This window comes from Geotrypetes seraphini, chromosome 11 (genome assembly GCF_902459505.1).
Source record: "Geotrypetes seraphini chromosome 11, aGeoSer1.1, whole genome shotgun sequence".
Taxonomy (NCBI): domain Eukaryota; kingdom Metazoa; phylum Chordata; class Amphibia; order Gymnophiona; family Dermophiidae; genus Geotrypetes; species Geotrypetes seraphini.
Window position 1 is genome coordinate 111049061 of NC_047094.1, and position 12781 is coordinate 111061841.

Genomic DNA, 12781 nt, shown 5'->3' on the forward strand with positions numbered 1-12781 from the left:
TTGTGGACTTTGGTGCCAGAATATGTGCACAAGGCCAGTAAGAGAGCTATATTCAAAGGAGGATTTGGCTTCCAGAAACTGTCCAAATCTATTAACCAGTTGTTAGTCAGTTAGGCTTGTAGGAACATTAGCTCTTACTGCAGGGAACAAATGGGGAATTAATTTTCTTATTACCACCTGTGGAATATAAGTCTTCTAAGAAATGTGGACTGGTCAATGTCAGAAATAGGATGCTGGGGTTGATGGACAATCCGTCTGACCCCAAAGTCCATGGATTTTTGCTAAAACGCACTACTTCATACACATGAAAAGCAGTCTTTATGCCAAGCACTAACCATTATTTTCTTTTATGAAATAAAATTCTTTAAAAATGCAAAACATATTTTGTTCTTTCAGTAAATACATTACAAAAACACACCGATAGTATTAAATAAAAGCCAGAATTGCTCACCATTTTTATTGAATAGACAAATTATTTGTTTAACAAGCCTTACTGTGCTTTGTAGATTTAGCTGTAATTGTGTATTCTTTTGTTTCTTTCATTGCAATTTTCTTCCCTTCTATTTCATCAAAAATGGATGATAAGTACTCCTCTGGCAGATCTTTGCTGTCGTTGATTCCTCGATTCATTTTTATATACTGCTCTTTTGTCATTTTATTCTTTACCTATTGTGAGCACAATGGAAACTATTCATGAAATGCAGATCAAAAAAGCTCTAATCCTTTATAAAAGAATGGCAGCGTGGCAGCATAATTAAAATATCATTCTTCAAAACCTACCTGGGGACTGTGCAAATCTGTTGTCAGCATTATAATGGAATATGCTAAAACGTAGGCTGTGTCTGCACTAGCAAAAAGGGTTTGTCTGTAGAAGAAAGAAACAATCATATTCATGACTCTTGTTTTGAATCTACTATTGAATCTACCTGCACAACAGGGACATGCTTTGAGGCAATAATTTTAGAAAGCATTTTCCATGTGTAAAGCATATTTTGCATGCAGAAAATGGCTCTTCTAAACTGCAAAGCCAAATCCTTGCATCCATGAAAAGGATGTAAGGGAAATACCCATGGCAAAAGTGGCATTCAACAGTGGTGTGATTCAGAGGAACTGAAACAAAATCATATTAATGGTAGCACACTTTGATGACTTCCCCCCCCCCCCCTTAAAAGTAGTATTGCTCTTTCAGATGCTCACTATCCACAAGCTGTTTAAAAAAAATGGTAGTCAATGACATTACTTGCAAGAACCTCTGGACAGTTGGATAGTCTGACAAAACCCACATTCTGCTCATGCCAAAATCCCATGTTTATATTACCCTTGGTTGCATTCTAGGTAGCGTGCAGCAAACTTCTCCATTAATCTGTCTATCTTCTGGGCTTCTCCTGGCAGTCGGAATCCTTCCAGAAACATCCGTAAAGCCGAGACAAAATCTTTCCCACAGAAATCCAGCTGATCTACATAAGCATACATCACCTCTTTGTTGAATTTGTTGTTCTCACCTAAAAATTCACCTATTAGGGTCTTATAAAAAAGAAACAAAATATGAAAACAAAATATGTATTGACATTTTACTGGCATATTTGTCTTGTTCTTGAACAAACTCATTCTATGTTGCATGAGCCAAGGAACTTAATTTTGCATTGGGTCTTAAGAAATCATCATCATAGTGCAAGCCATTGCAGCATTTTCTAATTTTGCTCTGGACCAGCCTGGTAATTTGGTTAACATTTTTTTATTTTATAAGCTACTTTGATGTCTGTGCCAAAAGCTGGTACAAAGTGAAAACCAAAAAGGATATAGTCCTCATGGATTCTTTTGAGAAGCAATAAAACAAAGGATACAACACTAGAATGATAAAGTCAAGTATCTTGTACTACTGAGAAATTTTTTTAAAAATGTATTGGCTCCAACAGGAATTGATACAAGGTAATGACACTCAACTACAGTTGTAGTAGCACAAAGTATAGGCCGACAGGCTTATGCATTGTTCTTTGTGGCTTGGATTGTTTTAAATAGAAGCTCACATTACCCATGTGACACCATCCATCATTGGATCGTATGGACTCCCGACACTGGCATCACTGCCGAACATGGCTGTGTCTAGTCTTATCCTTTTGTGTAGTTGAGTGGAATTGCCTTGTATATATCATTTGGAACTATTGTAATCAATTCTTGTTTATTTTCACTTTTTTGCTTCCCAAAAGGTAGTACAGTATTTAATAAATAAAATACCATAGCCAAAAACAAGTACATAAGAGGCTCAACAGCTTATGCAATTTAGTAGGCATGCTTTCTCAGACCTTGAGCTACCCAAAAAAATTAGATAAAATGTAAGCAGACTTAAAAAATATTCCACCACTTTCCAAAGTAGGCTTAGCAAATGTTATTCTTTTCTCTATACTGTACAAATTTCCAGTCTTACAAAATCTAATCTGTCTTCTTGCTGTAGAAACTGTGCGATGTCTTCCAGTGTTTGGCCAAGCATTCCCTGTTCTTGCAGATAATGAATTCCCCTCTTTGGCTTTTTGTTGAACCTAAAGTAACATCAAATATTATTAATGTTCATAATGCAGTAATAAAAAAGGTCCAATATTCTAGCTCCTCTTTCTTTTCACTGCTAATGCTAAGGGGTCCTTTTATCAAGCTGCGGTAGGGGTTAATGTGCATTAAACCGCCTGCCGCGCTAGCCGCTAACATCTACATTGAGCAGGTATTAGTTTTTTAGCCGGCCGCAAGGGGTTAGCGTGTGATGAAATGTCTGACGCTCTAACCCCGCTAGGGTGGCTTGATAAAAGGACCCCTAAGTTAATATGCTGTTTTGTTTTTTCAAAATCTTTATTCATTTTTCATCTTACATCAAGTACACAATATTATAACGTTTAAATTTATACACATCACTTGAATTTCTTTCAATTATTATCTTAAAAACATAAATTTATTCCCTCCCTACCCACTACAACGGGAACTCCCCACAGCCATTGCCTATTGGCAATCTACACGGGGCAGGAGCATAGGAAGATCGCTCCTGCCCCGAAAGCCCGCTAGACCACCAGGGGGACGCTAGGGGGAAAGTTTAACTATGGGTGGTTTTCTTTTTTCCCCCTCAAGTTTCAAGTATATTTCAAATTTACTATACCGCCCACTCGAACCTTCTGCGGTGTACAAAATACCTTAACATTATACCAATTAAAAAATAATTTAGTCTAAAACAAACCAGGGGAGAAAAAATAAATAAATAAATAGATTAAAAAAATCGCAAATATGTGATCTCGCGATTGCCAAAACCGCGAATGGGGAGGGGGATGTGTAGATCCCAGCCCTGGTACAAAGCAGAAGGAAACCACCAGTCAAAACACAAAAAAACTGTAACTGGTCAAGTAGATACGTGTATGTGTCACTGCATGTCGACTCACAATTCTATTCCATGTTCAATAATTTCCTTCTGTTGTTTGATGACTTCAAACTGTTCTGGATCATCAGGGACTAAGGCCTGGGTGCTGATACTTCCAATGCCGGAAGACACGGTGGAATCTAAAGAGCTGGCACTGCTCCGTCTGCCTGACATTTCAGCAGATTTGCTTTCAGCAGCATCTGTATCTGAAGGTTTCTCCTGACCTAAAATTAAAACAGATTTCAACAATCTCTTTGTGAACAAACCCCTTAAACTATATTCTGTATAATATTTAATACTGCAATTAAGTGCTGCTGTAATATATCCTCTCTTCTGCTCCCACCACTTTTTTCGTATATGATAGCCACTCATTTTACATGGCATGTTTTGGAGGGCTGTAGGACATATTTCTTGTCTAACCCAATCCTGTCCTTTAGCCAGATTTCCCTCCCCCTCCCCTGGAATTTGGACACTTCCATAATGTCCGAGCCCCTCCAGTCATACCAGAGGCTACTGGTTTGCTAGTACTGCCTGATTCTCCAATTCAAATTAATTCATTGTCTAAGAAAATTGGACTCATCGAATCATCAACCAACACCCCCAACCCACAACACCCCAGTGAGACCTGACATACCTCCGAGGCCTCCTAAAGCAGCAGCAGTGGTGGTGGCACTCTGAGCGGGATGCTTCACGGCCTGGCCCACCAGGGCCTTTCCTCTGTTGCGTCACTTATGACGACAAACTACTTTACCATGATCATATTTCCTTCACTGTTAAAAATTGCTTTTTCAAACTACGCATGATTCGATCAATTGCTAAATTTCTCAGCCCAAATTCTCTCAAAATATTAATTCATTCATTAATCATAGCAAAACTCGACTACTGCAATGCACTTCTCCTTAACATAACACAGAAAGAAAAAAGGAGACTTCAGCTCATACAAAACACCGCCATTAAGTTAATATATAACGCTAGGAAGTATGATCATGTATCACCATTGCTAATAGATGCTCACTGGCTCCCAATTGGTCATAGAATTACCTTTAAAATAATATTGCTCATCTTTAAAACTTTAACCTTCAACGAACCTCAGTTTATATCTAGACTATTAATACCCCACAATTCTCAACGTTCACTTCGCTCTACTGGACAAAATCTTCTCGCAGTCCCCTCTTTGAAAATTATTGGTACAAGAAGAGCTGACATATTTTCTGTGATGGGTCCTCAATTGTGGAACGCCCTACCACAATATATTAGAACCGAAAAAGACCTTATAACATTTAAAAAACTTTTAAAATCTTATTTAATTAAAGATGCTTTTAATATTTAATTGTTTAGTGATGATTTCAAATTATGCTGCGGTCGAATCTCCCCTTATCCTTGTGTTCTTTCCTTTTTTTCTACCCTAAATTGAAGATTTGTAACTTTTATCCTTTCCCTCCCAACTCATGTTTGTTTTTTGATGAAAACTTACTGTTAATTGATTGTTTCTTTTTATTATTGTACTCTATTTTTGATTTTGTATATCGCTTAGTGATTCTAATAGGCGATTTATCAAATTTATTAATAAACTTGAAACTTGAAACTATTGGGGCCCGCTCAGAGCGCTGCCACTGGTTTAAGAGGCCTTGGAGGTATGTCAGGTATCACCATGCTAGGATCGGTGGAGTGCTGCTGCACAGGAGATGGGAGGGAGGGAAAGCTGCTGCAGAGGGGGGTGAAAGGGGAGGAAAGAGGAAGAATTGGGGTGGAGGAGAGGAAGGGAGAGATGAAACAAAGGTAGAAAGGGATGAGGGAGAAACTCATGGGGGGGAGAGAGAGAGAGAAATGTTGGGCACAGGGTGGAGGGCAGGGAGAGATGTTGCATAGGGAGAGAGAAAGAAAATGTTGCACAATGTTACTATCATAATGGAGGTGAGGAAAGGAGAGATGCTGCATGGAGGGTAATAGAGAAGTTTGACCCAGAGAGCGAGTGAGTGAGCGTGAGAGTGAGCGAGCGAAGGAGAGCGAGAGAGAGCCGGGGAGGGTGTCTGGCCAATTGTGGCTGAAACCAAACAGCGGTTTTTGGCCGCAGATTTGGTTTTGACTGAAACCAAAAAAGCCTGGTTTTGGTTTGCCTCTACTGATGATCTATCCAGCATAAAAGGAAAGCAAGAACCTTCTCTTACCAAGATTGGTCTGATGGTTTGGATTTACATACAGATCTTTACTCCATTCTACCATGCATTTCAAAATAGAAACCAAGCATTCCAGGCCTTTCTTCCGCAGGCTTAGCTCCTATGGAAAAGAAAACAGATGCTTTACCAAAAGAAAGAGTTGAAGCTGCCATGAAGCATGGCTGGCTGTTCAGAGAATGTCTCAGAGGATCTGGAACTTTTCTTATTAATTTGTGAATACAGTAAAAGGCAAGCTAGATTCATTCTTTTCTTAGCAAGTGCAGAAAGAGATGAGCAAAACTTTCAATTTGGTCTTGGAGAATGAGATGTACAGTGTCAGCATCTATGAGACAAACTTGGTTCTTTCTATTACATAGAGCTTTTTGGACCCCTACACGTTTGCAAAAATTAGATAGTTCTAAGTCCAATAAATGCTGGCACTGTAATCTGGAACCAGGGACGTTAGATCACTTACTGTATCATTGTCCCTACATTAAAAGTTTTTGGAATGCAATTTGGCCACAAATTAATAAATTGATGGAAAATTATATAGCAATATCTTATGATACAGTGTTATTTGGAATGATGATGAGAAAAAAAAGTCAAATTTCACCAGAAAATAACAAGCTTTTATTAATTATGACAGGGGTTGCCATTCAGCATATAACCAACAATTGGAAGAATTATAATAACCTAAATTATACATTTTGGTGGAATACAATATGTCATATATTCAAAATGGAAAGAGCAATAGCAATACAAAGAGGGACATATACTAAATTTATAAAAATATGGGGGCCATTGACAAAATATTGCAATGAATAAATAGTAGGATTTTTCTTCTTCTTTTCAATATCTTCTTTGTGACACACATAGAGGGGGGGTAGTGAAAATAATTTTTACATAATAAGCTATAATATGATATACAATATGTAATATATGATTGAAAAGTAATAGAAGGGTGGGGGGAGTGAGAGGGGATAAAAATATATTTAGAAAATGATGTAATAGATATAAAAGTGATATTGTGTATTCATCAATTGTATTTTAATATTTTGTACACTTTATGTAAAACTTGAAAATAAAAAATAATAACAAAAAAAAAACAAACTTTCAAATATGCTTGGCTCACTTGCTTTATTGAGTAGTTGTTTCATTTTTAATGCTTTGCATATATGGCATTGCAAAAATCAATCACCAAGACATTAATGCCAATAAGTTCATGTTTCCTGTGAGTATCAGGCATCCATAGAACAAATATGCAAAAGCACCTGAAAGGGGCAGATGTAATTCTAAGCCTCTCCTACTGAACAGCAGCTAAATTAATTGAAGAGCTCTGCAAATCTGCTTAAAAGGTCAGCCATATATTAGTGGGTGTTTAGTAGATGACTAAGATACTGCTATTATTTTTATGAGGTGTGACCAAAACAGTTTGCAGAAGAGTTTGACAAGGACTTGCGCCACATTTGCTTAATGTATTACCTGAAGAAGCGTCATGCCCAGTTCGTGACCACTTCTTCCCTGAGCAATTTTAGACAAATCGCTTACAAGACGTTCAAAGATATTAGCAGCATTTAAATCACAGTCGTAGTTTACATAAATGTCCACCACACATTGTGCATCTGAAAGGGGAACACACAGTTATTTAAACACAATTCTATAAAATCCAACGTATTTGTATCTTCCAGTTCTTTTCACGATAGGCTATTTCTGTCTTTTAAAGAGAATACACTAAGATGGTCATTTTAGAAGGGCTATTCGAGTTTCCGACACGCATACGTAAAACCTGTATTTTCCTGACACTGGCACAGAGTTTGGCATTTGGGGCATTAAAACCACTGGGGGATTAAGGGAGCAAACGCCCCTAATCCCTGTAATGCAGTGCTGCTCAGTCGGTGTAGTTTGCCAAAACCTAAACATGCTTGGTAGCAAATGTAGCCCCAACATCAAATCTGCTAGGACACAGAAGTTTAATCCACTTCTGAAATGGAGAACAAACATGTATTCTCTAGACCACAGTTCTTCAACCGCCGGTCCGCAGGAAATTTTTGCCGGTTTGCGCAGGGCCGGCAAGATTGACTTACTTCAACTTCCTGCCAGTCCGCGCAGGGCCGGCAAGATCAACATCTGAAGCGTGCGCTGGGCAGGAGAGATCATGGGGAGCCTCCGACAGTGGCTTTCTCCCCTCTCTGCAGCTCTTCTTACTTCCCAGCGCAGCGATTAACGAAGGCAGCCTCAGGGCTTTTGCTGAGTCGCGGCTGCCTCTGATGATGCAACTTCCTCTTTCCTCAGAGGCGGCGCGACCCAACAAAGGACCCGAGGCTGCCTTCGTTAATCGCTGCGTTGGGAAGTAAGAAGAGCTGCTGGGAGGAGAGAAAACCACTATCAGAGTCTGGGAAGCTGCTGGGCAGGGGAAAAAAGGGACAGCTGTTACTGGAGAGGGAGAAGGAGAGATGCTGCTGGGAGGGGAGGAGGGAAAGGAATCTGGGAAGCTGCTGGGCAAGGGAAAAAAAGGGACAGCTGCTACTGGAGAGGGAGAAGGAGAGATGCTGCTGGGAAGGGAGGAGGGAAAGGAATCTGGAAAGTTGCTGGGCAAGGGAAAAAAAGGGACAGCTGCTTCTGGAGAGGGAGAAGGAGAGATGCTTCTGGGAGGGGAGGAGGGAAAGGAATCTGGGAAGCTGTTGGGCAAGGAAAAAAGGGACAGCTGCTACTGGAGAGGGAGAAGGAGAGATGCTTCTGGGAGGGGAGGAGGGAAAGGAATCTGGGAAGCTGCTGGGCAAGGGAAAAAAAGGGACAGCTGCTTCTGGAGAGGGAGAAGGAGAGATGCTTCTGGGAGGGGAGGAGGGAAAGGAATCTGGGAAGCTGTTGGGCAAGGAAAAAAAGGGACAGCTGCTACTGGAGAGGGAGAAGGAGGGATGCTTCTGGGAGGGGAGGAGGGAAAGGAATCTGGTAAGCTGCTGGGCAAGAAAAAAAGGGACAGCTGCTACTGGAGAGGGAGGAGAGATGCTGCTGGGAGGGGAGGGAAGAGAATTACTGCTGGACTGGAGGAGGACGGAAGGGAGAATGAAAAAAGGAAGGAAACAGCTGGCAGAGAGATTAGAGGAGGGGAAGGGGAGACACAGGCATGAGAAAGTAGAGAGATTGATGATAGGAAAGGGTCCGCAGAAAAATAAGCAGAGAGGGACAACGATGATAGATCTGGTGTAGGAGAGATAAAAATGAAGAGAGCAGTGAAGCTGGAATGAATCATGTAAAAAGGAGAGAGGGGGCACAAGCTGGATGGAAAGGGGAGAGGGTCATAGAAAGAAGACAGATACCATATGGAAGGGGGAGAGGACAGACAGTGGATGGAAGGGGCAGATGCTGGATTGAAGAGACAGAGAGGGCAGACGCTGGAAGGAAGAGAGTGAAAAGAAGATTGAAACAGAAACCAAAGACAAAAGGTAGAAAAAAATAATTTTATTTCTATTTTGTGATTAGAATATCAGATTTGAAATATATATCCTGCTAGAGCTGGTGTTAGACATAACTGGGGACTGCAAAACCCAGGCAGTGCTTCTTTAGCTTCCAGGTGGCTTAGGGCACTCTCTGACCAGGGGGCAGTTGCCCTAGTTGCACTCCCCTAAAACTATTCCTGTCATGTGTGACTGCAGTATTCTGTTAGCATGATATTTCTGTGTAGCATTCTGTAATAATTTGGCTTGTTCAGTTTTCTTGATAGTAGAGGGGATATATGTGAAGGGGAGGGGAGACAGGGGTTTTGTTGATCCTGCTCTGAATTATTTGTATTTATAAAATAACAATTGTACAGAATATTGTTTCTTTTTATACTTTAATAAAATACATTCAATATAAAATCATAACTGAGGCTTGTGTGGATGGGATCAGATGATTTGTGGGGACCTACTCGCGGAGATGGGGCAGAAACGGGTTTTTTTAATTTTAGTCCTAGTAGTTTGCCGGTCCACAAAATAATTCTTTTTTTTCTGCCGGTCCACGGGTGTAAAAAGGTTGAAAAACACTGCTCTAGACAGCTCTATACCCACCCAAAACATTAACACCAAATCCCCTTGCCATATGCATGTACTTGGGTTTGAAACAGGCATACCCCATCTTTGTAAAATGGGAACTTAGATACTGTATATACTTGAATGTAAGTCAATCCAAGTATAAGATGAGGTACCCTTCCCCCCAAAAAAAAGGAGGAAAAAAGTTTAACTTGAACACGTGTGTGTGTGTGTGTGTTAATATTCATGTGCCCTGCCTCTCCCTCCCTCACTGCCTCCCCTGCCGGGCTCTGCACTTAGCCCCCCTCGCTCCCTGCCATGCGCTCTACCCTATCCTCCCTCTCTCCCAATGTTCTGCAGGCCTCCACCGGGGCTGCTGTATGACATTGTGGGCTGGAACAGGAAGGATCCCCCCCCCCCCCCCGTCTCCTGTCCCTGCCAACTCTGTCAATTTTTTTTTAATCTCCGTCCTGCCTCCCCCTACATACTTTTTGAATCCCTGGTGGTCCAGGAGTGTAGCGGGCAGGAGCGAGCTTTCCAAGCTCTAGCCCCATGCTGATCTCCTCCCTGAATGACTTCCTTGATTTCTCGCGGCCCAGCAGTGTACCAGGCATGAGCGAGCTATCCTCGCTCCTGTTCAGCACTAAGCTGCTCGCTGAATGGCTGCCGCAAGTTCTCACGAGTCCCGTGCCTAAAATCCATGCTAAACTCCCAATATTTTCCCATTCCCTAATTCCACCAGTTTTTATGCTCCTCAGTTCAGCAGAAGAATTAAACTTGGGGTGTATATTTAGGCACTTAGCTTAGAAAATCAGTCCCATAGTATTCTCTTGGCTAGTTTATACTTTGCTCAGGACCCATCGTGAAGTTTAATGCAGCCTGACATGAGGCTGCAGGACAGAAGGAAGGAAGATGGCAAAGTTTAGTGTTCTGGTATACAACGAGAAAGTGAAGAGACAGAGAGAGAGAGACAGAGAGAAACAGCCAAAAGATGCAGTGCCTGGCACTTTCTGATATTTAAAATAGAAAGAAGTATGATGAGCTTTCAGAATTGGGTTGCCATCAATAGAGAATTTTATTAGAGGACCTGATATGGTCTGTTATTTCAGGGGAACACCTGTGTCAGGGGGTCTTATTTATTGAGATTTTCTAATTTTGAAATATATTCAATCAAAATTAGTCTGTCCAGTCATAGACAGAAAGAGCAACAATGTCTTCCAACCGACCAAAGCCATTACATTTTGACATTTAACACCTTTTTCTTCAACGTGGTTAGCTGGAGTTTTTTGTTTTTTTAACACTGTACCCTTCTATAACTACAGAACACAGTACCTGCACATATCCTAGTCAGGGTCTGAATAACCATCCACTTGTGCTCAAAAGAACTTGTTGATGTTTCTAATATATTCAGGAAAATCTCTTTGAAAAAAACCTAAGCAAATGAAAGAAACACAATTTCAGCACGTCCAGTTTCTAGGAAATGTCTTAAAGTCATGACAAGCAGAGCCAAAGGCTGCAAAGAGCTGCTGCAGTGGTCCAGATCTACCCCTCCCCCTCCTGTGCAAAGAGGAACATATTAAGGACCAAAGAGACAGAGGGATACCTCCTTCATCACTAGATGTGGCAGTTGATTTCTGGTCTTCTAAAACTGGTATCAATAGGAGAAGGGACCAAGGACCAGGAACAATAAGGACCAGATGTACAAAACAAATGGCACTTTGGAGGTAATTCCATAGAAGGCACACCTAAACGTGGCATCCTACTTGTACAATTGACAGTATTCTATAAATTATGCACACTGGTTGGCAAAATGACATGGGAGAGGTTTGGGCAGATCATGGGTTAACACAGGGGTGGGCAACTCCAGTCCTCGAGGGCTGGAATCCAGTCGTGTTTTCAGGATTTCCCCAATGAATATGCAATTGAAAGCAGTGCATGCAAATAGATCTCATGCATATTCATTGGGGAAATCCTAAATGGGTTGCAGCCCTTGAGGACCGGAGTAGCCTCCCCCCCCCCCCGGGGTTAGCATCTCCATTGCACATGTGCGCTAGAGCAGGGGTGGGCAACCTTGATCTTCGAGGGCTGCAACCCATTTAGGATTTCCCCAATGAATATGCATGAGATCTATTTGCATGCAATGCCTACATTGTATGCAAATAGATCTCATGCACATTCATTGGGGAAAATCCTGAAAACCTGACTGGGTTGTGGCCCTCAAGGACCAAGGCTGCCACTTCTATGCTAAAACAAGTGCTATTCTGTAACTTTGCACGTAAGTGCACTTACACTTGTAACTGCTGTTCTGGAACATAAATGTCCTTCTAGAATTAAGAGTTTGTGTCTCAGGTGCAACATAATCAGAGATATTTTTAAAAACCCAACAACAACAACAAAACTTCTTACCTCTATCTGCATTTTTAAATGTACTTTAAAATTTGATAGGAGAGTGAGAAAAATGGCAAGTGAGAGTTCAAACACATCTGGTACAGAAGAGACCCCGTTTTTAGACAGCGCCACACAGAGGTACTGCTTGATGGCATTGATGAACATCTCGTGGGTCCTGAAGACTGAACCAGCATTCTGCAACACCGAAAGCAGCAGCTGAAGAGAAACAACCTTGGAGCGCAGCTCATGGGATCTGAAGGAAACGAGTGAATAAAAGGTTAAGAAGGGTTAAGAAGTGCCTTCCCCACTCAGACAGGTCTCCCCGCCCCGGTCTTTAAAAGGAGGAAAACTTGCGTCTTTACTCCATAGTTTCCCTTTCATCCTCAGCTCGATGCAGAGGACAACTTGGCTTGACATCCAGGAGAATAAGCGGAGGTAACCCTGACTTTACTCTATTGCACAGATAGATCTGCAATTCTGAATTCCCATCCGAGTTCCATGCAAAGGCAGGATCATAGCTGACTACCTGCAATGATGTAAAGCCAGGACTGGCTCAACAAACTCATGGACATGGAGCTACATGGTTACCTATCAACATTAGATTGTTGTTGCTTCATTTAGTTATCATGGGAAGGACAAAGACCCAGTGAAATGGCAGACAAGCTAAAGGAGAGCCTTGATGAAAAGGATACTTAAATAAAGGTCTATTACACATGCTGATTCTTGGTATGTTTTCATTCTCTGTGAATAATAATAAATTTATTCTTTTATATCGCCATTACCATGAGTTCTAGGTGGCTTACACCATAAAAAACTGAACAATCAGCGAAATACAT

General features: G+C 41.2%; 1 protein-coding gene across 1 annotated transcript in view; it reads right to left on the reverse strand.

Moving 5' to 3' along the window:
* ARFGEF2 (ADP ribosylation factor guanine nucleotide exchange factor 2) overlaps positions 1–12781 on the reverse strand; it is a 142927-nt gene that overhangs the window by 87651 nt on the left and 42495 nt on the right. The window contains exons 10-18 of the mRNA XM_033963792.1: positions 11964–12198; positions 10890–10989; positions 7033–7172; positions 5563–5671; positions 3417–3618; positions 2426–2537; positions 1319–1524; positions 781–865; positions 495–666 (exon numbers count right to left, since the gene is read on the reverse strand). Coding sequence (XP_033819683.1) covers positions 495–666; positions 781–865; positions 1319–1524; positions 2426–2537; positions 3417–3618; positions 5563–5671; positions 7033–7172; positions 10890–10989; positions 11964–12198 — 1361 coding nt within the window. The remainder of the gene's footprint in view (positions 1–494; positions 667–780; positions 866–1318; positions 1525–2425; positions 2538–3416; positions 3619–5562; positions 5672–7032; positions 7173–10889; positions 10990–11963; positions 12199–12781) is intronic.